The 25,768-nt window shown below is 36.0% G+C and overlaps 1 protein-coding gene across 1 annotated transcript in view; it reads right to left on the bottom strand.

The window, feature by feature from the left end:
- The window catches only part of LOC18427186 (ABC transporter C family member 2), a 34,383-nt gene extending 15,737 nt beyond the window's left edge, over positions 1–18,646 (bottom strand). Inside the window, exons 1-15 of the mRNA XM_006836243.4 lie at positions 18,161–18,646; positions 16,547–16,725; positions 15,599–15,638; positions 15,216–15,375; positions 14,869–14,983; positions 14,695–14,775; positions 14,549–14,573; positions 7,210–7,266; positions 5,991–6,056; positions 5,611–5,685; positions 5,150–5,257; positions 4,326–4,460; positions 2,362–2,468; positions 2,166–2,259; positions 280–447 (exon numbers count right to left, since the gene is read on the bottom strand). Of these exons, the coding sequence (XP_006836306.1) occupies positions 280–447; positions 2,166–2,259; positions 2,362–2,468; positions 4,326–4,460; positions 5,150–5,257; positions 5,611–5,685; positions 5,991–6,056; positions 7,210–7,266; positions 14,549–14,573; positions 14,695–14,775; positions 14,869–14,983; positions 15,216–15,375; positions 15,599–15,638; positions 16,547–16,725; positions 18,161–18,493 (1,743 nt within the window). The 5' untranslated portion in view covers positions 18,494–18,646. The remainder of the gene's footprint in view (positions 1–279; positions 448–2,165; positions 2,260–2,361; positions 2,469–4,325; positions 4,461–5,149; positions 5,258–5,610; positions 5,686–5,990; positions 6,057–7,209; positions 7,267–14,548; positions 14,574–14,694; positions 14,776–14,868; positions 14,984–15,215; positions 15,376–15,598; positions 15,639–16,546; positions 16,726–18,160) is intronic.
- Between the last annotated feature and the right edge of the window lie 7,122 nt (positions 18,647–25,768).

Here is a 25,768-nt window from a genome sequence, read left to right on the forward strand (position 1 = left end):
TACAGTATAACCCCATAGAGATATGATAGACAAATCCAAGAAGGGTAAAGGAACTAAACATAACGAAATACAAAATAAGTACATAGAGCCATGATAGAAAAGATATATAAAAAAGCAATTACTGAAGGAAACATATCCATGTAAACCAGCTTACCGTTTACTGATATCATTTTCCTAAACGTAGTGTAATGGCTTACAAGGAATAACATCATAAACTTAGTCCAAAAGAAACAATAAGTTAATCAAATCCATGATAAATACAGACGGAAATACATGTACCTGAGTTATCAAATTAGGAAGCATGAACAATGGGAAACGCAGCACTGCAAATAGGGAAAGTGACGTAAAAGCCTTGGCAGGTGTCAATTCCCCTCCAAGTAATGTGTACATCCCGAAGGAAACCACCGTAACCAGAACCGGAATGCTGTTCAGAATGAAACTGTTGCACTGGAAAGTGTGGCATGAAATCACTAAAAAGCAGGAATATTGTTGGCAAACAAACATGCCTTCAATCTCAAATAAATAAAATGGTTTTCACACAGTCAGGATAAGATCACCAGAAAAAATGGTTCACAGGCCAATCAGAATGAAATCAGAAATTGGGCTGAAATCAATCAATTGAATCCATTCTATTCTTTTCCATGAAGAACCCAATTCTTAACATACAAAGGAGAAACATTGATAAAATTAAACGAAAGAACAAAAAAAACTCAGAAAAGAGACAAATTAAGCAAACAATTTTGACACTCTTATTTTATCAGTTCAGCAGTGTAATCCAGTGAAAACCCAGGCAACATGTTCGAGAAAAAACAAAAGCAGAGCCATTTTACAGTCCAAACTTCAGACTCAACACTAAACAGAGAGGATTTTATTGCATTTCACCCTTCGTGAGGATCAATCCAGCTAAAATTGCATGAAAACAAGAAAAACCGGTCAATAGCGTCAATGTCAACACATCATGTAGTTAAACACCTATTGGATTTAATTTTGTCTGTATGGTGCAACATACGGTTTTGATTTCTGGCAAAATTATAAAATAATGAGGAAATCAAAGTCTTTTTAGTAGTGTTATCAAATTCGCTTCGCTTCGGCCGAAGAGGCTGAAGCCTTAAGCTTTCAGGCATAAACCGAAGAGAAGCGAAGCTTGGTGTTGTCGCTTCGGTCAAATTCGCTCCACTTTTGGGTTGCTTCAATCAGATTCAGGTCTGCTTCGGGTTTGCTTTGGTATGCTTCGGGTCTGTTTCGGTCAACAAAGACATAGCTATATAAAAGTTTCTTTTTTTTTTATTTTTTTTTTCCATTATTTGAATATATTTTATATATAAATATATAATTTATTCATACTAAATTAAAAAAAATGTCTGAAGTCTTCCTCCAAATCGGCAGAAGCACCAAATTGCTTCATATTTCTCATCAAACCAAAGAAGACTTCGAAGCGAATCTCACAACATTGCTTTTTATACTTCAACATTTTTTAACACTCTCATGGACATTTTTGTACATAAGAGATCAAAGTGTTGAAAATGCCAAATTAAATAAACAATAAAAAATTCTTAGCAATGCATCTTCTCAAGAAGAAAGGCCAAAGTCAGTCAATTTGCAAAAACGGGAAAACAAATTGATTGGATTCTATTTCGCTAATTTTGACCAGATAGGCCAATTACTGGTCCTCATATGATCTGGACATCATATGAGGCCTAAAAATTGGCTAATCTGAACATTAGATGCACAATACCCATAGGATGAGTATAGCTGAGATGAAGATGTTGACATGGATGAGTGGCAAGAGAAGAAGCGGTAGAATTCGAAATGAATACATTCGGGAGAACTCAGGAAGTGCAAGTTGGTTCAAGTAGAAGGCTAAAAAAAGAGCAAGGGGTAGATCCAAAAGGATATGGTTGAAAGTAGTCAGAAAAGATATGGGGACTTATGGCATCGCCGAGGGTATAACTCTTGATAGAGTAAAATGGGGACTTATGGCCTAGCATAGTTTGAAAAAAGTTATGATGATGATGATGATATGACGTGGACATCATTTATATGCACCAAATAAACACCAATTTGAATAGGGAAACACAGTTAACTGCATAAAATATTTATGAAATGGTTTCAAGGAAACTCGAAAACAGATGCATAATCTACATTTGTTCAGGTTTTTGACCTACCGCCCCAAGTAATGATGCCCGACGGAACCACGAAAGCTCATCATTGCGAACGCCTTGCACTTTAGATTGAAAACTCTGCTCCCACGCGTAGCACCTATGCTTAATAGAAACAAAAGTCAGAAAAAGGAAATTTGTAAAAGTTATTGTTCAATGTATAGAAATTTTTTGATCGTGTACATGTAATTAAGATGCATACTTGACCGTATCCATGGCTGCCAAGATTTCATTCATAAGGCCAATTCGCTTGTCAGTACGCTGCAACCCCTCCTTAGAAAACTTCTGCAATTGGCTTATCATATATGTCTGATCCAAGAATGAACTAGTAATTAGTCATGTGATTTAATCAAGTAACCAATCAAAAAAAAATTTTGGAGAGTCACTTGAACCATATCTGTCAGTCAATAAGCAATGAAACACGCATCTTATGTATAAAAATAACAGGTCAACTGCAATCCTTTTTTATTTCTTTAGCTTCATGCAAGGGTGTTTGCTAGGAATCCAGTAAAACAGATACCCAGCCATCTTGGTAGGGATGCACATGTACGATGGCAAATGTCTCTATATAATGTTTCAAAAATGCCACATGGTCTGGAGTCTACAGACACATTATCTAGTTCCTAAATGGCACAATCCTATTAACCCACAGACAATAAATTCTCAATGTATGAATGATTGTATGGGTCCCACAGTCTTTTGCACCCAAGCAGGAACAATGAAGGCATGCCCATGAATTAGACAATCTCTCTCCTCTAACTTCACTATTAGTATAACCTGCATGACTGGATTTCATTTAAGAAGCACCACTAAAAATGCCAGCATAAGCATTCCTGGCCTCTTCCAAATTTGGAGCCAGTTCATCTTGTTCACGGCTTTCCTTTCCTCAAAAAACCGACACATAAGGAAGGAAAATCTCCCCAAAACTAATGATTTAAACAATGTCACAACAGTTCTTCGACTTCTAATGATCAATCATCAACATATGGGAAGAACTGTATTGCATGATTTTACAGATGTGCAGTTTCTGATACCACAATAGATTCTACACAGATTAAGAAGAAGGCAGCAATTTTCATTGTCTTAGTGTCACACAACGGCACATATCAACACTTTGTATGCTGCTGACAAGCTCTGACATGGCATGTCAATACACATGTCAGAAGTGTCTGCTAATGAGACAACCCATGTCATGTGTGCTTTTATAGCACAAAAAAGTAAGGTCAACTGGTCAGTTTTGAATCCACAACCTCTTTGCAAGTGAACAAGCACTCTAACTGCTCTACTACTTGTACTTATGTGTACAAGTTTGCCAAGATATTTTGAAAATTCAAAAAACCCTCTTCGCAATTGAACAAGCACTCTAACTGCCCTACTACTTGTACTTATGTGTACAAGTTTGGCAAGATATTTAGATAATTCAAAAAACTTAAAAGTACGAACTCAATCTCTAATCTAAAATTTTCTTGCACGAAATCATTTTAAATACTTTATTTTTTTCTAAAATCTCCCATAATTTATTTTTGCAATATTTTTAGGCTGCACATCCTGTGCTCCCACAGGAAAAGATTGCACGTGCTCCAGCAGGCAAACACCCACCTGGGAAGATTTTTATCGTAAAAAATTTGCACAAAACAGTGCAAGTTCTTAAAGGCCTTGATCGACCATCCAAAAAATTGTCAGTCCGCACATTTGCAGGCAGAAATTCTTTTTACAAACATTAAAATTTGAATCTTAAGTTTAGTTTTAAAAAGTTGATTGCTGGGATAAGTCGAGAACACCCCCATTATTCGGGTCCAAAAACACACCCTAAGTAGGTTTTTACAAACCGGAACAAGTGCAAAATCTGCTCCCAGGGGATCAAATTGTTTATTTATTATACATATATTTAAATTTTTTAGAAAATACTTGTATGCACGAGACGATTTAGTATTGACTTTTTGGCCTATAAGGAAAAATAACTTTAAAATGACTATGGTAATTACTTAGTCGCAATATACTTCTAAAGGCTGACTTGTAGATGCAATAAGCAAAAAGATATAATTATAAATTGCACATTTCTAAGGCAAACCAAAAGCATAAATGTATGGCACAACAATAGAGCAGGATAATGTCATGAATATTAATACCAGGAGCAAAACAAGCACACACTCAAAACATATATACCTGTATTGGGAACATGAGGACCAGAACTAACGCACCAACAAGTGCAGCGACACCTAGTTGCTCGTATAGGAGAATCATAGAAATGATAATACGAAATGGAGCTGACCATATACTATGAAGTTGCTGGCATATTTGCTGTATGAAAATCAACAAAGTATGTAAGTAACACAGTGTGCACCAATAAAACTTTGACATACATGTCAATTGGTACGATAGAGCTAACAGTAAACAAAAACTATCTAAGCATTATATATTATATTTTTTCCTGCTGATAATCAGAATACATGATTTTTTAACATTTTGCTAGCCAAATGACAAATGCATAACAAACTTGCACCAAGATTAAAAAAGAACAAGCCATCACCCTTCAGCCTTTCCAAAGGATGCATATGAGAAAATGAGATTGTTCGTCTTATGTTTTCTATGTACCCTTAGGAACCATCAAAATAATAAGTGAAGCAAACTTCTTAAAATATCAAAAAATATTATCTTTTCACACTACAGGAGAATAATGACAGAAACTATTCATTTTTCAGTCTATGCATCAGAAACTAAATACATGATAAGTACATAATATGTCAAAATTTCCTTCTTTTGCCTATAAATAGCATTGGTTTGAAGCAATAACAACAATAAACTTAAACATATAGCCGTGTATCTTGAGGATACTCTACAACATTGGCTTTCAAAGGATTGTACATGGAATTTAAGTCTTTGTTATGAAGGATGGCCTAAATAGGTAGTTGGTCTAGTCCCACTAGAGGATGCTGATGAAACTAAAAGAACACAATCTTCATATGCTATAGTTCATTGACTTGTCCAACCTGAAGTGATTCAGCATCTGTGGTCATCAAATTGGTTATCTTTCCAGAAGGAAAATTTTTCCGGCCTTCATGTGTCAGTCGTAGTGATTTACGCAATACAGCAGCAACCTGAATCAATAAAAAAAGTGGTCATTTCTATTTCTTTCTTTTCATGTTTCTCCTTTTCACCAATCATAATTTAAAAGAACCAACAAGTAAACAGGAACAGACCTCAAAAAATGTGAGATTACATCAGATTATAACACGTAGAACATGTTGAAAAGGAGGGGGGAAAAAAGATATTCTGAACAAATCTGACACAACATTTTTCTGTGAAAGAATGCCCATACAACTCGCAAAGAAACATAAACAGCAACAGCTCATATGCTGTTCTTCGCAAGTAATCAAGTTCACGTATGCTCAAAGAAAAGATCTAAGGAAGACCAAATACATTCAGACAAATCCAAATGACAAAAACATACCAAGGTTGACCTAAGCCTGAAGCCCACACGCATGACATTCTGAAAGTACTGTGCCTCACTGAGCACCCCCAACACCTGCAAAAAGTTTGATCCAAGAAGAAGAAAATTAGCCACAAAAGAAATCAGTTTTAATTTTCAAATCATCTAGCAATCAACAAAAACTGGCAAAGGATTATGCAACACTGTTCTTCGAGGAACAGAAAATCAAAATAAAAAAGGGAAGACGTGATTACAAACATATTAAAACTATAAGCACGTTATCTAATGTAAGTTGTTCCATATGAAAGAATAAAAGGAAAGGAATGATTAGATTAGTTATTTCCAACCCCATGACATTTCTGTGCAGACAAACATGAGAGTATTCAAGTTGTGCCTCATACCACACCCATAAATATTGAGAAGGCACAGATATAACCAATCCAAGCTGGATCGCCACGTTGCATAGACTGCAAATAAAGATCAAAGAATGGTTACATATTCCTTTAGGAAATCCACGAGATACAACCTAAATGAAGTAAAACTAAACAACTTATATCAATCAGATACATCACATACATGTCTCGAACTCTGGAGTCATCAAGGCACCATTTCAATCAGAAAATGTGATATATGATATGATATGCTAAGAAGACATCTCATTATGACAAAGTGTGGTGTCTTCACTTTTGATGAGCAAATCCAGAATAATGTTCAAAAACTAAAAATTAATTTAAGAGGTATTAGCTGACCCCAAATATTTGGGAAAAGGCTCGGGTGATGATGATGATGATGATAACATGCATGGATATGCATTATCAAAAAAAAAAAAAAATGCATGGATATACCTTAAAGCCCAGGGAGCATATTTCTTATCATTCCAAAAATTCTTACCTTTTTCTTTTTTACCTTTTTGAAACGCACGATCATAAAAGCACTTTGTAATAACGATGTGATTCTGTTTGATATTGTATTGAACAATTATTGCAATTGATGCTTCACACTAAAGGTACCTCTCAGAGTGGGACACAAGGATGCAAAACAATAGATGCTGAGGCACTATTTCTTTAGGTTTAGAAAGTCTGCCAATTAGCTCATGTACCCTTTAGGTCACCAAGAACTTTCACACCTAAGACCTACTATACCTGGGAGCTAGTTATATACTTTTCCAATTGTCCAGGATAGGTTCAAAACGCTATGACATGCTATGACTTTCTTAACCATATTAGGTACAAATACTTGACAGTGAAAATTTAAATTTTAATCTGATCACTTTCCATTCACATTGACAACTAAATTTGAAGAATTAATATCAAAGGGTTGAAAGACAAAATGTTAGTAATAATTGAGTTTAAGTGCCAACCACATACTGAGTTTAAATTATGGAATAGTGTAGTCACACTTAGCTCAATTCAAAACTGACTAATCCAAAAATAGATGAAGCGTGCTAAAATCCCAAGGAATGTACTAATTGATGGATGAAGGCACCAAGTGATTGAATATTGATTTGGCTATCCTTTGCAAACACAGACACGCACAAGCATGCACGAGCACACGCACATGTGCATGCACATACACACAACAAAAGACCTGAAATTTAAGCAGGATTGAAAAACAACTAACCACCAAAAGTAGGTTCAAAATGACAGGTCCCACAAACTGAGAAGCATCATTCCCTACCTGCAAGTAGATCATATTCAAGATCAGAGACCAGGAATTAAATGGCAATAGATTATACCCCATAGCAGATATAGTTCAATACTCCATATTAAATATCATATCCAAAGAAAATGTGTGAATAAGAACTGGGAAATGACGGTAAAACCCCCTAATAGATTTTTTTTTTTTGTTTGAAAGCTGTTAACGGTTGCATTAGAGTAAAAGAGCGATTACAGAAGTGCATGGAAAAAGCCCACAGACCTGGAAAAAGCCCACAGACCGGGCCTCTCGGTAAAAAATAGGCTATCCCAAGAAGGGTAATCCTATACAAAAAACTGGATGGAGCTTAAACACTTGCCCATTACAGAGGATATACAAAAAGAAATAAGCCGAGGATACAAAAAGAACAAAAAGACCCAAGAATCCTTAAAATAATGGGCTGAGGATCAAAGCCAAATATATTTGGAAACCCATAAACACCCTTGGCTCTATGGGATTCCCATGAAGGCCCCTAAAGTATTAAACTCAGACTTATACCTCCCTACCAAGATTCTCTCTCTCTCTCTCTCTCTCTCTCTCTCTCTCTCTCTCTCTCTCTCTCTCTCTCTCTCTCTCTTGTATGGTAGCAACCATGCCCCCTCTCTCAATGGGCCCCAAGACTGGAGGTTGCTTTGCTTAGATTCAACCAGTGATTTAAAAATCGGCGAGTCGCAACGGACTCACCCGAGTCAGCACGGAAATCAGTATCCCCGTGCCAATTACTTCCCAAAACCGAGAACCGCCCGGTTCTAGATCAAAACCGGCGGTTTTGAACAAAAAACAGCCTATACGACGTCATAAACCGGGGGAGAACCGGTCACATGACGTCGCTTTTTACCAGTTCTCAGTCACACGTGGCAAGCCTTCAACCCCACAACATCGCAGCCCGTGTTCTCACGCGTTCGTTTAATGAGGTACAACGAAACTATTTATATCACTAAGTTTGATACTCATTCTTGGATGTGGAATAATTCCCACAAGGTGCATTAAATTAAAATAGATGTTGAATAAGTATCATTAATATGGGAAGTTAATACACTTGCCATGGTGTGGCTTTATGGTTATCGCTTTGTTGAAGGACATCCCAGGTTCGAACCCCAGCTCGAGCGCGCTGCATTATTTTATTTTTGTTGTAAAAAAACTAAAAAATAATGTTGTTAAAAAAAAATTTTATTCCATTTGAAATTCTCTCTTTCTATGAACAATCTTTTTTACTAAAATTATTCTAGAATCTACAAAATTAAAATTTTGAAAAATTAAAGAGTTGTTTTGAAAATTGGTACACATTCAAATAATTTTTATATTGATAACCAAATTTTTATTTTATTTATTAATTTTTGCATTATAAATCATGTAATATACTATTTTGTTTGTAAAAAAATAAAAAATAAGCAGAAAATAATGTTGTTAAAAAAAAAATTATTCCATTTGAAATTCTATCTTTCTATTAACAATCTTTTTTACTAAATTTATTCTAGAATCTAAAAAAATTAAAATTTTGAAAAATTGAAGTGTTATTTCGAAAGTTGATACGCATTCAAATAATTTCAACCAAATTTTTATTTAATTTATTAATTTTTGCATTATAAATCATGTAATATAATTTTTTTCTTATAGTTGTCAATAATACATTTTAAATTAGATGATATTATAAAATATTTTGGATTTGTTATTGTTTGTATAATAAAATAATTATAAAATGTTAACCACCAATTTTAATTTCAGTATATAATATTATAGTTAGTTAGGCTGTAATAATTTTGGATTATAGTTAGGTTGTAATAATTTGGGTTTTTTTAGCGGATTAGGGTTTTCCGCCAATTCGAGATTTTAGTGGCCATTTTTTCATCGATTTATTCTACTCTTTATTGTAGTATATGTATGATTGGTATACTTTATCCATGATAATTCTATGATTTTTCTTTTGTGTGATGTAAATTTAATGGTTAACATAAGTTTATACAGGGAAAGAACGTCTCAATATTCACAAATTGATGAAAAAAATAAAAGTTAACAATGTAGTACCCTCGTTTCTTATTGGATTCCTAAAAGACAACATTTATAATGAATTTTAATAATTTTTTTGGATTTTTTTAAAGCTTAATCCGACTGAGTCAGACGATTCCCGATCCGGATCACGTATTCACCGATCCGGATGGGTTTTTGGAGTGCCCGATCCCAAGCACCGATCCGTTTTTTAAACCACTGGATTCAACCATTATTCCAAAAAAGTGAAGCCGATTGTTACACTTTCTCATAAATCCTCATTGAGCTTTTTGTGGAAATTTTGATGATTTTTTCCCCTTTGTAAGTCATAAATGAGCTTATCTAAGAGATGGTCATTCTGATTTGTGTCCATTTACCTGATTACTGACCATGTTTGGTTGCATCCTCCATATAACGAAAATCATTCAACCCTCTAAGTTATCTCTAGATGTGTCCTTTCAGTGATTTTGTGATTTGCAATTCATTCACAATAGCGTGTTGTGCAAAGAGAGAGAGACGGCTGCTGTGCAGGGAGGGAGGAAGGGAGAGGAAGAGATAGAGTCTAGTCGTGGGAGGCCAAGAAAGAGAAAGGGGAACGGGGTGTTTTAGCCCTGTTCTCATGCTAATAGGGTATAGGCAAAAAGAATGGGGGCAATTTTGTCAGAAAAAAGAGGAAAACCTGTGAGCAAATATAAGCCCTAAGATTCGTTACTTTAGGGGGGGGGGGGGGGGGCATGGGATTCTTATGGAACCAAGGGTGAGTGTGGGTTTCCATCATTTTTCCTAAGAAAAGTATATGCACATACATAAAAGATAACCTGGAACCATCAAGTTACATGTTAAAGATGAAAGAAGCAGTCCTTTCTCCATTATATCTACAGTCTACTTGATACATATCAACAGAGCATGAAATGATCACATGAGAGACCCGATACAAGTGGCACACATGATATGAGTAACAACATTCATATTACAACTATCAATTTTTCCTAATCATTTGCAGTTGTAACTTATTCACATTTAAGAGATTTTCTTTTTCTTTTTTGAGAAAGTTTATTGATGTATTGAGAAAAATAAGTGTACAAAGGTTGACCACCCACAAGTCGGGTGAGCGCGAAAAAACCCTTTATCACATAAGTGTCTAAAAGGGCACTGGAAGGGAGTCTGTGAGGACTCCTAGAGGGGCTAGATAGGTATTCCCACAGGATCGGAGCCTTGGGCCTCTTCTTTGGCGACGGAGTCTGCAATGGAGTCTTCTTTGGCAAGTGTGCCTCCAGACAATCTGCAGATCGAAGTTGCTGTGGTAAATCTTACAAAAACGGGATCAAGACTCCAAGGGCACTGGGCTGTATTGGAAGCCCACGAGATGACATTGGCGGAATCTCCTTCAATGACCAAAGAGTTTCCCCACTCCTCGCCATTCCCTATTGGAATATCTCAGGCCGAGTAGGAAAGCCATTGCCTCGGCTGGGGTGGAGTCGGACCATCCAATGGAGTGAGCGAAGGAGAAGAGGCTGCGGCCCACAGTCGCGAAAAATCCCTCCCACACCCGAGGGATCTCGCTGGATGTGAGAAGGCCTTAAGTGAAGCAAAGCCTTCCAGTTTTGGTGGCTAAAGAAACATGCTTGAAGTGTTTGGAGTTGGTTGCCCAAAAATGTCCATAGAATGCACCTTTTCCAGCAGGGCATTGATGTTAGAGAACTCTCCCCTAAAGATTCTTTAACTACTTTCCAGCCACAGGGTCCAGAGGATGGCAGCAACCGTGCTCTCCATAGGAGGATGCCTGATTTAGCCCAAGGGGACAAGAGGTAGGAGGAGAAGAGGTGAGATATAGACTGGGGGGTAGCCCAGTACCATACGAAAGGGTTGAGAATTGAGGCCAAGAGGTCGGAAGTAATCTCGCAATGCAAAAAGAGATGGGCGTTGGTTTTGGCTTCAATCAGACACATGATATACCTATTGAGAAGTTGCAAGCCCCTTCTTTGGAGGTGGTCCACTGTCAGGACCATTTCATAGGTGTAGCCACCCACATAAGGAAACTGAGTTTTTAGAGGAACCAAAGTGGCCCAAGCTTTTGCTGCTATATGGGTAGTGGGGGGATGAATTTGGGGAGGCAAGAGGAGGGCATTGTAAAAGGCTACTGAGAACACGCTCGAGGGAAAGGGAATCCAGACTATTCTTGTCGTGGCCAGAGGGAGGGAGGAAGAAGTTGTGAAGAAGGGCTTGCAGTTTGATAAAGGCTGGCAGCTCGGAATCATTAGGGGACCTTCTGAAAATTGGAGTCCAAACCCTTACGCGGGGAGAGAATTCGAAGTTCTCAGCTATTGGGGAAAGGGGATTGTGAGCCAAATAGGAAAGCATTGCCGATACTACCCGGGTGGAGGGAGGGGGGAATTTCTCAAAATGAATAATTTATTGTAGGAGTGAAGTGTTGATATACTTCAAAGAAGTGGCAAGGCCAGTGGGAAGGATCAGCACAAATCAAATTTTTTGAGGAATGTATTGAGAGAGAAATTGATTTGGTTAGGCAGTATGTGGGGGGAAAGGGGATTGCAAGCCAAATCGGAAAAGGGTAGGGAAAGACTCCCTAAGAGGGGCATGGCCAATCCATGTATCTGTCCAAAAAGCAATTATGGTACCCTCTCTCGGTCGAAAATGGATGTTTGCAAGAAAGCAATGAAGGCAAGAATGGAAGCCCCTCCAAACACTTGAAGAATTGTGTGGGACCCTGCAGGTCGGAAACCAAGCATTGGGGGGACACCGATATTGGAGATGAACAACCTCTTGCCAAAGGTGTTCCCTTTGGGATGCAAACCTCCACCACCACTTACCAGGCAACATTGATCATTCTGATATTATGAATGCCGATACCTCCTTGATATTTTCAGGTACAAACTGTTTTCCAAGCAATAAGGTGGGATTTCCTTCCTTCGGTTTCTGACCAAGGAAGTTTCTCATGAATTGTTCAAGACGGTTTGCCACTGTAGCCGGAATCAGGAATAGGGACATTTGGTAGATAGGGATGCTTGAGAGAGTTGCCTTGATGAAGGAGTGTCTTCCCGCAGTGGAAAGAAATCTACCTGTCCTCACCGCGAATCTCCTATCAAACTTGTCGATAATGCAGGACCACTGACTAGCTTTTAGGCTTGCCCATGCACAAGGGAAGTCCTAAGTAAGAGGAAGACAGAGGTGAGTTTACAGCCCCAGAGGCTGGCAAAATGAGATACTGACTCTAGGCTGATGGCCACCCCGATCATATTAGTCTTGGCCAGATTTACTTTAAAACCCGTTGCCCATTGGAAGCATCTAAGAAAGAGGCGAAGAGACTGGACTTGGACTTGGTCTTGGAAAGCGTTGCCAAAAGGGAGGGGGTATCATCAGCACATTGGAGGTGGGAGATAGAGGGTCCTCTAGAACTAGCCTGGAAACCCCTAACTAGGCCAGCACGATACAACCCCGAGAGGGAGGCACTGAAAACCTCGGCTGCTATGGAAAAAAGGAAAGGCGAGAAGGTGGTCTCCTTGCCACACTTGGAATAGGCCCTTGGGAGTGCCTTTGATGATGACTGAGAAAGAAGGTGAAGATACACACCCTCTCATCCACCTACGCCACTGAGCTCCAAACCCCATGCAGTATAGAGTCAACGTGGTTGTATGCCTTCTTGCAATCTAGATTAATGACCAAACCCGGGATTTTGGCTAAATGTCGAGTGTGAAGACACTCGTGGCCATGAGGGCACTGTCGACGATTTGATGCTCATTGATGAAGGCTCCTTGAGTGGGAGAAACAACCCATTCCAGTACTTCTCGGATTCTGGAGGCAAGGACCTTTGAAAGGATCTTGGTGGTAAACCAGCCTTTAAAGTATCCCAGAATTGGTGGAAAAGAGCAATGGGAAAACCATCGGGGCCAGGGGGGCCTAAGGACTTTACAGGCTCAAGGATTTCCATTTCGTCAAAGGGTCGCTCTAACCACACTGCTTTGTCATGGGGAAGGGTTTTGAAATTTAGAGAGGACATGATAGGCCTCGGGCCACCTTGTGCCATAAAGAAGTTTTTGAAGATATCAACACTGGCCTTTTCAATGAGGTCCTTGTCTTCAAAGTACTGATGGCCAACTTTGATGAGAGATATTGTATTGTTGCACTTACGACAATTTGCAATTTTATAAAAAAAGGTGGTGCTCTAGTCGCCAAGTTTTAACCATTTGACCCTAGACCGCTGCATCCAAAAGATTTCCACCTTGCAGAGAATTGATTGAAGAGCTATTTAGGTTAGCAAGGGAGAGAGGCAATGATTCCTCAAGAGTATCAAGGTGGATGATTGTGTCAAGAAGTGGCTGTTTTTTAACATGGAAGTTCCCCGGGAGGTTCCTGCACCAATCCTTGAGGGCAAGCTTTAAGAGATGGAGCTTGTGCTAAAGACGAAAGCCCGGTGAACCATGAATGAGCGGGGCAAAGGATTGCTACCCACAAAGTGATTAGCGATAAAAGATTGGGCTCTTCCAACCATGACAGCTCGAAGCGAAAGGGCTTTGACAGCTCGAAGCGAAAGGGCTTAGGACCTAGGCCAGGGGCATTCCTATGATCAGAAGTGCCACGGAGTGGGAGTTGGGAAAAGAAGAATCCCAATCAAGGGAGAGAAGGTACCGGTTGAGTTTGGACAAAGAGAGGTCCTCTGAGTGGTTCGACCAAGTAAAGCAGGCCCCTTGGAGAGGCACGTTTTCCATTATCATCTTTAAGAATAAACAAAAAATTGTAGCATGAATCACAAGGGGTTGGTGTTGACCACGAAAAGTGAAGGGATTGCACAAAAGAGGTAGGGATATGTCCTTGCAGGAAATGAATAAATATGTAGATAAATTAAAACAAAAAAAAATACCAGGCCAAAATAAATTACTTGTAAGCAATCTATGCAATTTACAGCAAGGATTATATTCTTTCAATGATACAAAAAGCCCATAAGACGCATGTCAAGTGATCGTCAGAAAGTTAGGCTACATTAACGTCACAATTCATAAGTTCACTTAAAAATTTCATATCAGCAACTTATCAATAAACAGAAGTCCAACATGTTTTTCAAAGTGATATAAAGTTATAGACATAAAATGTCCCAAAGCATATAAGAAAAGACTTGCCACAAGCTGGCCTATGCTTAGTTTCTGAAGCCACTCAAGCCATAACTGTATTCTAGATCTTTTCAGGAAATATTCTAAGCAGTCACCAATTAACTGCAAAGATTATGTAACTGACACATATAAATGAAAAATGAATGCTGTACCTTGAACAAGCCTCCCAACCAAAACCTGCAACAAAAGATCCACCACGGGAAGTTATTAACAAAGCCTGGAAATATCTATATAGAATTCACAGAAGCGAATTCCTAGATCACAAAAGGCACCACAGGAATGAAAAATTAGTGCATACCTAGGACCAAGGCTACGATGGAGAGCCCTCAACAGCCAAGGTTTGGGTCTAGCTGATTCTTCTACCCAGCACCTATGGAAACTGTTGCAAAGAGAACATGTCCAAATGAGGAACATTCATATTTCAAAATCATATGCATCTTCAAAGAACAACTGCCAAACGAACGCAACATACTTGCTATAGAGGGTCTCAGTCTGATCCCAACTATCCAACTTCCACACATCTTTTTCAGTGATAGGTCTTTTGTAACCCAGTTCCATGATGGGAGTCATCCATCCAAAATATATTTCTACAGAGAAGGGCACAAGAGTAAGGACATTAGTAAAATCATAGAAGCTTAAGGTTAAGTACCTATTTGAAGAGAAAATAAGAAATGACAGTCTAAATTCATCGCAATAGATACCATGCCCTGATATTTTCTGGCCCTTGTATTTTTCCTATAAATGAATAATTGAGAACTTCATTGGATCTGAAAACCTATATAATATCAAAACTTGCAAAACACTAAGATTATGACTTACTTGAAAATATATTAACATGCCTTTCAGGGCATATCTGTTCATTTCCAGGTAGTGCTTCGTACTCTTCAGCTGCATTAGAGACCTCAGACATGACAGGAACATATCCTTGATAAGGATCCAAACTAGGTATATATACCAGCAGCAAAATTCCAAATAGAGCCTGCATAAAAAGAAATAACATAAATTTTTTTTTCTTATCTTGCTTCGGACCCAATAATTTGGGCAAAATCCTTGGCAAATGACTTGGACTTATATGGCTGCACAGCAGAATACATGAGAATATAGTCGTAGCATGTGAATATAATATCTTGTTGTAAAAGGTCTCTGCAAACTAACAAATAAAAAAGAGACCAATTTAGTCACAAAAGTCCAAGACAACAAACCTGACAAATAAACTCGCTGATATATAAATAAAAGGCCAATCTGCACAAAAAATAGTACGAGAGGTCATAAGTTCATAACCTTGCCATTCAGAAATAAATCACAGTTACACATACAAGACAAATAAATAAATTTGGTAACCATAGTTTTAAAGTCAAAACTACTCATTAATTTCATTCCAATCCATCGATACGTTCATCTCCTACATATTGGAAACTTAAAAGCAACATATAAGATGTGCAAGGCCCTAGAATTGTTCACTAAGATTTGCATATTTCTTAGTACAAACTGCACTGAAGAAGCAATAGTAATAAGCACAAATAAAAGTGACCAAGGTAAAAAATTATATGGAATCAGAAATCTTTATGACGACTTTTAATTAGCATATCTCCAGAGCCACCACAAATACAGCAAAAAGTCTTTCTATTAGAAACCAGTACTGGATAGTTAAATTTTTCAAATAATAAAGTTTTCCAAGATCAAGTAATTGAAATCCGGGCACGAATTATCAATTTCAGGATTGTGGGAATGGTGGCACTACCAACTACTGTACACCATAATAAGCATACCAAAAATCCATGTAAGAAAGAGTGGACAAACTCTCCCAAGTCATGTAACAGGACTGGATCAATCATGTTACAAACCCAATGTTACAAACCCAATTAGTCATGTCATAACAGGTCATGTGGATGCCTCAATTTGACAATAAACCGAGTTGAGTTAGTTTTGGCAAGTGCCAAGTGAGTCAACTAGATATACAAAATATGCCTCATTCCATATTCAGCAATGTCAACAAAGAATAGCATGGAAGTGGCAGCAAAAACGCATCATAAGAAAAATAAAATAAGTATAAAAGAATAACTCACTGGCTACAATATTTATAGCATGGAAGTGGCAGCAAAAATACATCACAAGAAAAATAAAATAAGTATAAAAGAAGAAGAACTCACTGACTACAGTATTCTTTGAACGGCAGAATGAGATCAAGCATCACAACCTGGCCAATAAGAACATACACAACCGCAAAGCGAACATACCACCGTAACTCGTAGATGTAGACTTTGGTTTCAATACCAATCATGGTGAGCATTGAACACCAAGCACAAGCCTGAATCAGCAGGGATACGACCTGCAATAAGCAAGAAAAATCCATCAATACATAGAGATGAAATCAGCTCACCAAAATGCATTACACCTAGAGAGAGAGACAAGAGACTCCAAAGAGTTATAAACCCATTAAGATGGGAAAGTTAAACATTAAACCCCAGCTACAAGAAGTGATGCAGGAAAATAGAGAAAAAAAGGCAAAAACAGCTCAGTAAACCATCAAAATAGGCCAGATTTGAGTGGATCTAACCCCAGAAAATTCCAAGAATACATCCTTAAATTTAACAAGAAAAATTCAAAAATAAGAAGCATCTTCTCTTGCATCAAGAAGCTTGCACAATATAGAGAAAAAGCATCAATTCACTCAAGGCTCAAATAATGCTGCCGAATTTAAAGTACAAACAATTACAGAAACATTTTCATCGGGAAACTGTAATGAGATCGCCATTGTCCCTCTACTTCACCATGAACAATGAAAGCATAAATATTGAAATGCCAGTTATGAGGTAAGCTAAGCATTAAGCATCTAACAACGGTATACATATGTAGTCGTAGATGCATAAATTCCATGGCAAGAAAACTTGAAAATTGCATTGATCTCATTCATCCCAACAAACAACCTAGTTCTGTGACATAGAAACTAATAGTAGGCTCATAGCAAGGAGTGGGGTCTCCTTCTAGAATATAAGAAAATCAAAATTAGTAACAAACTGAATATTGAGCAGGCCATTATTCCCAAAATTCATCATAAACAGGAACTGTGCAAAGATTCAAACTTTTTCTTCTCAGACAGTAATATAGACACAAAAAAGCTAGTGCTACTGAGAGGAAAAACACAGGGCAAATCTATCAGTGAAAAATTAGATGCTATTACAACTGGGTAATATGTTACCCAATATTAGGCTCTATTTAACCATCCACACACAAAATTATAGCTACTTTCAGCTTTTTCAAAAGAACCAGAAATGTATATATATCTTACATATTCTGCTATAACATTTTTTATTTAATGATTTTACTAAGACATTTCAACAAGGGAGTATTGATAAACTGGCCAATCTAGAGTTTCAGTCTTCATTGAATCATACTTATCCCCAAAAAAAAAAAAATCACTGATTCTATAAGTATAAACAATTCCCAATTAGAGGGAGATTCAAAAGTAATTGTTACTGAATCAGTAGCATCAAGCATATTTAAAAAGGGAATATTTATAAAGTAGCCAATCTAGCTTCAGTCTTCATTGAATCATAGTTATCACTAACAAAAACAAAAACAAAAAAAATGATGGAATCAGTAATTATAGACGAGTAAATAATTCCCAATTAAAGAGAGATGCAATGAGTAACTGTTACTGAACCATTAGCATCAGAATCCCTTCCATTACTATTGTCAGATACCAAAGCACATAACCAGTTAGAGAGAGACAGAGAGCCATGAAATGAATTAGGAAGAAATACCTCAAAAGGTGCAAGGCCTGGTAAGCCATCAAGATTAGTAACCGAAATCCCCATCACCAATCTGAACAGAGGCTCTGCAACCGAGTAAACAGCAAGAGCACCAAGCATATAATTGTAGGCACGAGACCTCAACCTGAACCTCTTCACACTGTAATCCTTTCTGAGCCTCCATATCCTGTAACCGCAAACGCCCATCAAAGCGAGATGAGAGATGCAGAGAACCAAACTCTCCATTCCACATGGTGTGTACGCCCCAAAAGCATTATCCACCGCCTTTGCCCACACCCCATTTGCAACTGGCCTGCAATACCAGACCAGCGGCCCGAAAACCATTGCCACGACCTCTGCAACGCCTGTTTCTCCCTCTAGAGAACCGCTTTGTTGCTCTCTCTAAGGAGATTGGTTTCCCTCTCTCTCTACACCATGATTTTATACCAAACTACCAGTGCGTTGGATTCAAGGGACTAGAATTAATGTTCTATAGCTCCAATTTCTTGGAAATGCGGCTTGTCTTCTATATGGGTTATTTTTTAGGATATTGGCCCTCTCGTTTATTGGCTTTCTCGGAGACCTTTTTCCGACCCCTTTTTACGTGTAAAAGGGACTGACCAGATTTAGAGAGAGAGAGAGAGAGAGTTCGACCAATTTTAGAGAGAGAAGGTTGGCGGAGTGTTCGAAATATCGGCTCGGGCCTACTACTTGCCCATGCCCTATTCGACTCGCCCGAGTCCGAGTTACCCGGCCCGAGTGGTTAGAAATAGTGAAAAATAGATTTTAAAAAATGAGTTTGTGATTAGAGATATTTTAAAAAATTTCTAAAAAAAGATGAAAAATATAAAAAAAATATTCATGACCAAAATACATTTCAATTTTTGTCAAAATGATAAAAATATATACATAAACATGTTACAAATATGTTTCTTATTTTTTGAGATTTTTTATTTTTTTAAAATTCTCTGTAAGATCTCAAAATAAGAGGTCTTGTATATTCTTTACTTTTTAATATGCATAAAGTTTTTTTGTGGTATTCTAAAATTCTAACACTATTTATGTAAAGCAACTCCTTGTACTATAGATGTAAGGCGCATCGCTAAATATTGCCTTGTAGTTTTAGTGTTGGAAATTTTATGTTGGCTTGAAAATTTATTTGAAAAATAATACAGATACAACAGATTTATAAGCATTCTAAAATTTTAAAAATAGACGATCTAAAAAAATTGTTACAATATGCTTTAATTTTAGGATTTGAAATTCTTTTCTCTTCATATCGATATACTTCGAGATCGATATGATCCATTAGAGGGCTTTCTTACGGTAGAACTCTCTATTGTTGAAGATTTTTGAAGTGCATCTTACTTTCAGTACTCTAAGGTTGACATGTTATACAAACTCCCTCTTTTTTCAAAACTATGAGTTTCAAGTTTCAAGTAGAGAGATGGGGAAAGAGATACATGAAATATAGATGATGCAACTCACTGTCTCCCAAGTTGGATCGGATTACTAGCTACTGAAATTGCCGAGAACCTCGATCCCCACAATCGACTTGGTTTATGGTATTTTGCATTTTTTTAGTTAAACCTTGCTCGGGAATATTGTTCAGTAAATCAAGTCTAAAATAAATTCCTAAATAGTTAGGTCCCATCCATGAATCGAATCAAAATCGACAGATGAGGAGACCTGATTCCAAGTCCGAAATTCAAGAAAATAAAAGAAAATGCTTCCTTGCGTCGAAGAACCAGTTAAGAGTTAAATTTCAATAAGGAAGTTTCTGATCACGAGATAATTATTTAAAAATAAATAAAATAAATAAATGCATACTTAAAATGATTATATTTTACTTCCTAGAGAGAGAATACTGATTTTTATTGATGTAAAAGAATATCGCTTGAGAGTGGGATGGAGATTGTGCAGGAATACAGCTTGAAAAACACCTGAGAACAGGAATATTACTTGAAAGTGGGAAATTGCGTGAGAGAGAATATTTTTTTTAAGTATGTATATAATGCTTTTGCAGGAGCATACTATATGTTTACTCTCTAGTGGTGAAGAGATACTTTGGAGAGGTTTCAATATTGGAAATCTTTATGATAGTCGTAAAATATACTTTTATCTTTAATTATAAACTTTAAAGCTTAAAAAATAGTGTAGATCGAACACATCTATGAAAATCTAGAAAATTGACGATTAAAAAATACATTATAAGATGCACTATTTCTAAACTTGAAATCCATTTTTTCTTCATAACCATGTATGTTGATGTCAAGATGATCAATTTAAGGATATGTGGGCATCAAAACAACCTCTTCTATGGAAATTTTTTATGTAGGCTCTAATTTGATTGTTTAGAGCCTAGACTCTATATAAACGTTTTTCAAAAAAATTTGACAGTCCCTTTTCAGTATTTTGACATTAATTTTTTTACGTTCAAACCTCAAAGGATAAAAAAAAGTTTGTTTTTTAATATTTTTACTTTCACTTTTGTGTGTGTATTTTTTTTTTTTTTTTTATTTATTTGGGGAAGGGGGGGAGGGGTTTCGACTAAGAGAGAGAAAAATGAAAAAATGATTCCGGCAGAGCATGTACTCATTTATGATTGACGAAATGTGCACTTGGTACTTTTTTTTTTGAAATCAATGTGCATTTGAGTACACGAATGATTAAATGTGCACTTGAGGCTGTAGATTCGAACTCGATAATACTCTTTGCACAGTAATGCATGAATGATGAAATGTGCACTTAAAAGGTTGTGGATTTGAACTCAATATCGACTCCACTTTTCTTTTTTTTTTTCTTACTATGCCCTTTTTAAAATATTTGACCTTTTGTTTTTATTTTTAGAAACACGTGATAGGGATTTTGAAAATGACTAATTTGTAATTTTCTGCATCATTTGTGACTTGTAGGAGAGAGAATGAATAGAAAGCTCTCTCTCTCTATCTCTATAGAAAGTTTTATCTTCTCTCTCTAGGCCCACCTCTCCCCACTATCTCGTGTCTTCTTTTCTAAATCTTCTTGAATCAAATAAAGCATCATTGGTGAATCTTTTTTAAGATGTGTGTAGGCTTAATTGGGCGTCATTTTCAGGCTAAATAATGAGCTGATGCGATTTTATGCTCGCGGGGGTGCAAATTGTACATTTGGTTCCTCACGCTAACTAGGACTTACTTCAAGATTCCACATCTTTAAGAGGTAAACTACTCGGCATAGAGAGCAATTTTTAAAAATAATAAATTTAAAACACGGTTGAGAAATATCTGAAAGAAAAAAAAAGTCTGATGTTTTACTTTACAACAATTTATCAAATATACTTAACTTTATTGAAAATTTAACATTCTACCTCCTTTTTCAACTATTCCAACTCATGCTAAATAGTGAATCTCTCATATGTATTTTGATAAATTTATATTTTTTTACCTTGAAATAACTCATTTAATCATTTTGAAGTGCATTTTACCAAATAGAGCAAATGTACAATTTTTTCAAAGCAACAATACACGCATATCATTATTTATCTTTATTGTGATTATATTTATTATTCTAATGACAACCATTGCAACAAAAGTTAAGGAATGCACCTAATTCAAAGAACGTGGAGGGGGGAACTCACCCATTACATAAGCAGCTTTACTATGTTACCAAACACAGCCATATCACAAAGTCAAACTTCCAAGGTGTAAATGGAGAGAAAAGTGAGAATGGTTCTAGGTGTTCATGTTGTGAGGACCACAATATTGACGTTTATAGTTTCATTCTCACTTATATATATATATATATATATATAGGTTTGTCTAGAGTTAACAACCCCTCAAAATACAAATGTTCAAGTTAAAAGAGGTTGTGAAGGGTGTATTCATCAAAATAATAATTATTTTTTAAAATTTTTTTATTTAAATAGGCAATTTTAAAGAGTAAATTTGAAATTTTCACAAAAGTATAATAGTATTTTAAAAGTTAGTGTCTAGTAATTTTATTTGTAAAGTGTCATTATCCTTTAGTCAAAATTTCAATTTTACCTCTTATAGAGATAACAAAAATATCATTTGTCTTGTAGTAATATTTACAAATTTACCCCACAAAATTAACTTTTTAAAAAAAATAAACAAAAAAATTAATAAATCCACCATTCACAATTTTTTCTATCTTGAACCTTTACAATTTGAAAGGTTGTAAAGTTTAAAATATCCCTATATATATATATATATAGTCATAGTCGAGATGATCAATTAAAGTGTCGTTCAACATCGAAACAGCCTTTACCAAAAAACATTTAGGCCCGCCTTATTTTTTCAATTGAAAATTTATGCATTATATGTCCTTATATATTAAGTCCAAAAATCTATCTCAATAATAGATTTTTAAGATGTCACTCATTTTTACATTGACTCATAGAAACCATGTCCGTTTCGAAATAGCCAAATCAATCTACATTGAGGACCTTAAAATTCAATATTTTATTATTGAAAATACTCAATGGTGGTTGTAAAGAGGATCCCAATATTTAAAGTCGAAGAATTCTCTATGTAGCTATTTTGTTTAAGAGAGTAATTGTACAATGTGATTTTGTGGGAGTACGCCATATGTTTAAGCCAAAGAGGTCCCTTTTTTTTTTCCAATTTTCTAGAGCTAATGTTATTTAGTTGTTTTTTTTTTTTTTTCCATAGATAGGGCTAATGTTATTTATCATTTTATTTTGAAATAAAGAATTAGAATTATATTTTATTTGTCTTATATCAAATTTAGAATCTTTTGGAACATGACTATTTGCTTATTAGAATTATAATAAAGCAAACTATTTGCTTTGTAGAAAATATAAGTTTCTAAAAAAATTGAAAAATATGAAAAATGGGGTTGTCATCTTTTCTTTTTAAGTGGGCAAACTTCTTCACATGATTATGTCATATAAGAATTTTGATTTTAGTGGCCAAATTCAAAGAATAATGTTTAAGAGAACCTGTGCACTCAAATCTTAACCATTACCCATTATTTTATTTTTTTACATGGAACAATAAGTCAAATATGGCGACTCTTACTTTGAGAATAAAAAACTATTAAGTATAAATCATAAAATTCATTTCAAATCAGAATATGTTCCTGAATCTAGGAAAAAATAGCTTTTAAAAAAAGTCATTTAGGTTAAGAAAATAAAAAAAAAAAAAATTACAAAAAAAAAAAAAAAAGATTTTAAAATGGACTATGCAACTTACCCCACCATGAAGTCTCACTTTTTTCCCTCGAAAAATATTTCGTTGCAAATAACCCCCAACCCAAAAGTAAATAATACTAAGCTACCCTTGTTTGTTTTCACACAACCTTCTTACTCCTGTTTTCACACGCGCTTCGACAATACAAACATGCGCTTTGGCATTCTAAATGTGCACTCCGGCAATGCAGGTCTAAGCCGCAGCGCTTTGGCATTATGAGAACTCTCTCCATCGTGCTCCAGCATTCCGCTCTGGCAATGAAGTCTCTAGAGCGACAACACTACGGCAATGGAGGACCGTGCTCCGGCAGTATAAACAAGCGCTCCGTCATTCTGAATGTGCGCTCCCGCAATGCAGGTCTAAGCCACAACGCTCCGACAGTGCAAAGACGCGCTCTGACAATACGCTACTTGGGACCTGCGAATTGATTTGATTTGTATGGAAAATGCATTTCTGTCCAAAAAATAACAACTTTTTACGTTGGGAGGTTTTACAATAAATGGCTATTTTGAAAAAAAAATGAAGTGGGTAAGTTGTATAGATACTCCATTTTAGAGTATTTTTTATAATTTATTCTAAAAAATAACCAACATATAAAATATACAAAAACTTCAAAGCCGTTATGGTTTATTGATTCCAAGTCAATGTTAAAAGTTTTACCAAAAAAAAAAACCAAAAAAATCATGCTGAAAGTGTCTTCCCTTTCAAATCTTTTAGAACACGAAAGCCTGAACGTAGAATACTTCAACAAGAGCTTCTTTCACTGCTTTAGAAAAAGTAAGTGTAGGGCCGCAGCTCAAATCGTGCCAAAATTTGTTGCTTTTGTCAGGAAAGCGAAATTGACTGTGTCAACCTCGATAATTATGCAATAGAAAAAAGAACAGATTTATAATTATAAAAATTGTGTATCTAGAAGTTTATATTTTTAATTATTCATAATTCCATCGTATGTATACTAGTTTTAGAGTTTCAATTTTCATAAATGGGTCAGAAGCATATTTTTCAACCTGTTATACAGGGGTGGCAACAGATCAGGTTTGGCTCCAGCCAAATTTGACCCGAAAAAATTATGAGACCCACATCAGATTGGGACCCAAAAAAAAAAAAATTATATATTTAAATTTATATAAATGTTATGCTAAATATATATGTTTATATATATATATATATTACATATTATTTACATAAGAAAAAAGTTTATATAGAGCCGAGGCTTCAAACAATTAAATTAAAGCCCCCTCAAAAATTTCACTAGAAAAGGTTGTTTCGATGCCCAAATATCCTCAAATTGATCATCTCGACATCAAGATGTATGGGCATAATAAAAAAATAGATTTCATATTTTGAAAACGTGCATCTTGTAATATATTTTTTTACCGTCAATTTTCAAGATTTTCAGATTTTCAAATTTTCATAGATCCGCACGATCTACAAAAATTTTGAAGTTTTGAATTTTATAATTAAAGATAAAAACGTATTTTAAAAAGATCACAAAGATTTCCAATATTGAAACTACATTTCTTGACACTAATTGAATAGTAGGTTTACTTTGATTGTCTAGACCCGGGCAATTTTATAAAATAATTTAACCCCATACATGATATTTTTCCCATTTTTAAAAGCTTCTCCACTTTTTTAACCTAAACAACCCTAGAAAACAGCAAGGCCTCGGTGAGGTTTGTCTAGAAACAAGTCAAATGATACTTTTGCATGGCGTCACCTCTTACGCCTCAAGACGTTAATGTGGCACTCGCCTCAGTAGCATTCTACAAGAAAGAGGAGCCAGAGTAAGAAAATAACACAAGAATGCTTGCAACTCAGGATTTTATTTTTGGATTCTATTTTTTTATAAATTGAATTGTCGTTCGTGTTTGTTTTTTTTTCATATCAATAAATAGATCTCTTTACTCATACGATTTAGATTTTTTGTATTTATCAGAAACGTGAGTGGACTAATGGGATTTGGTCTGATTCTTATGAGATTGATGACATTCATATCTTTGAGATCGTATGGTTTGGAGAGAAAACCTGTGGTTGTTATAATGGAATGTGAACCAGACTTGAGAGAGAGGCCCCTTAAAAGAAAAAGAGTGAGAGAGAGGATCGCCTCTTTTTAGAGAGAAAAAGCGGAAATTTATGGGTTCCTAATGTTGGACTTACTATTATTGACCGTTTGGTTTTTGAGAGAGAGAGCCTGGCTGTTTGTTATAATGGGATGAGAGTGAGGTATTTTGATCATTTCGTTTTATAAAAAACAATTTATTGTTTTATTCAGTGTTTAAAAAAACGTCGAGTCGAACCGGACTCGCCCGGTTTGACTCGGGAATCGCCATGGAATGATCGAATTGGCGAGAAAAACGGGAATCGTCCGGTTCTAGAGAGAACCGGACGGTTCTGTACAGTGACG

The sequence above is a fragment of the Amborella trichopoda genome, chromosome 2 (assembly GCF_054954075.1).
Source record: "Amborella trichopoda isolate Santa Cruz 75 chromosome 2, AtrichopodaSantaCruz75HAP2 v2.0, whole genome shotgun sequence".
NCBI lineage: Eukaryota > Viridiplantae > Streptophyta > Magnoliopsida > Amborellales > Amborellaceae > Amborella > Amborella trichopoda.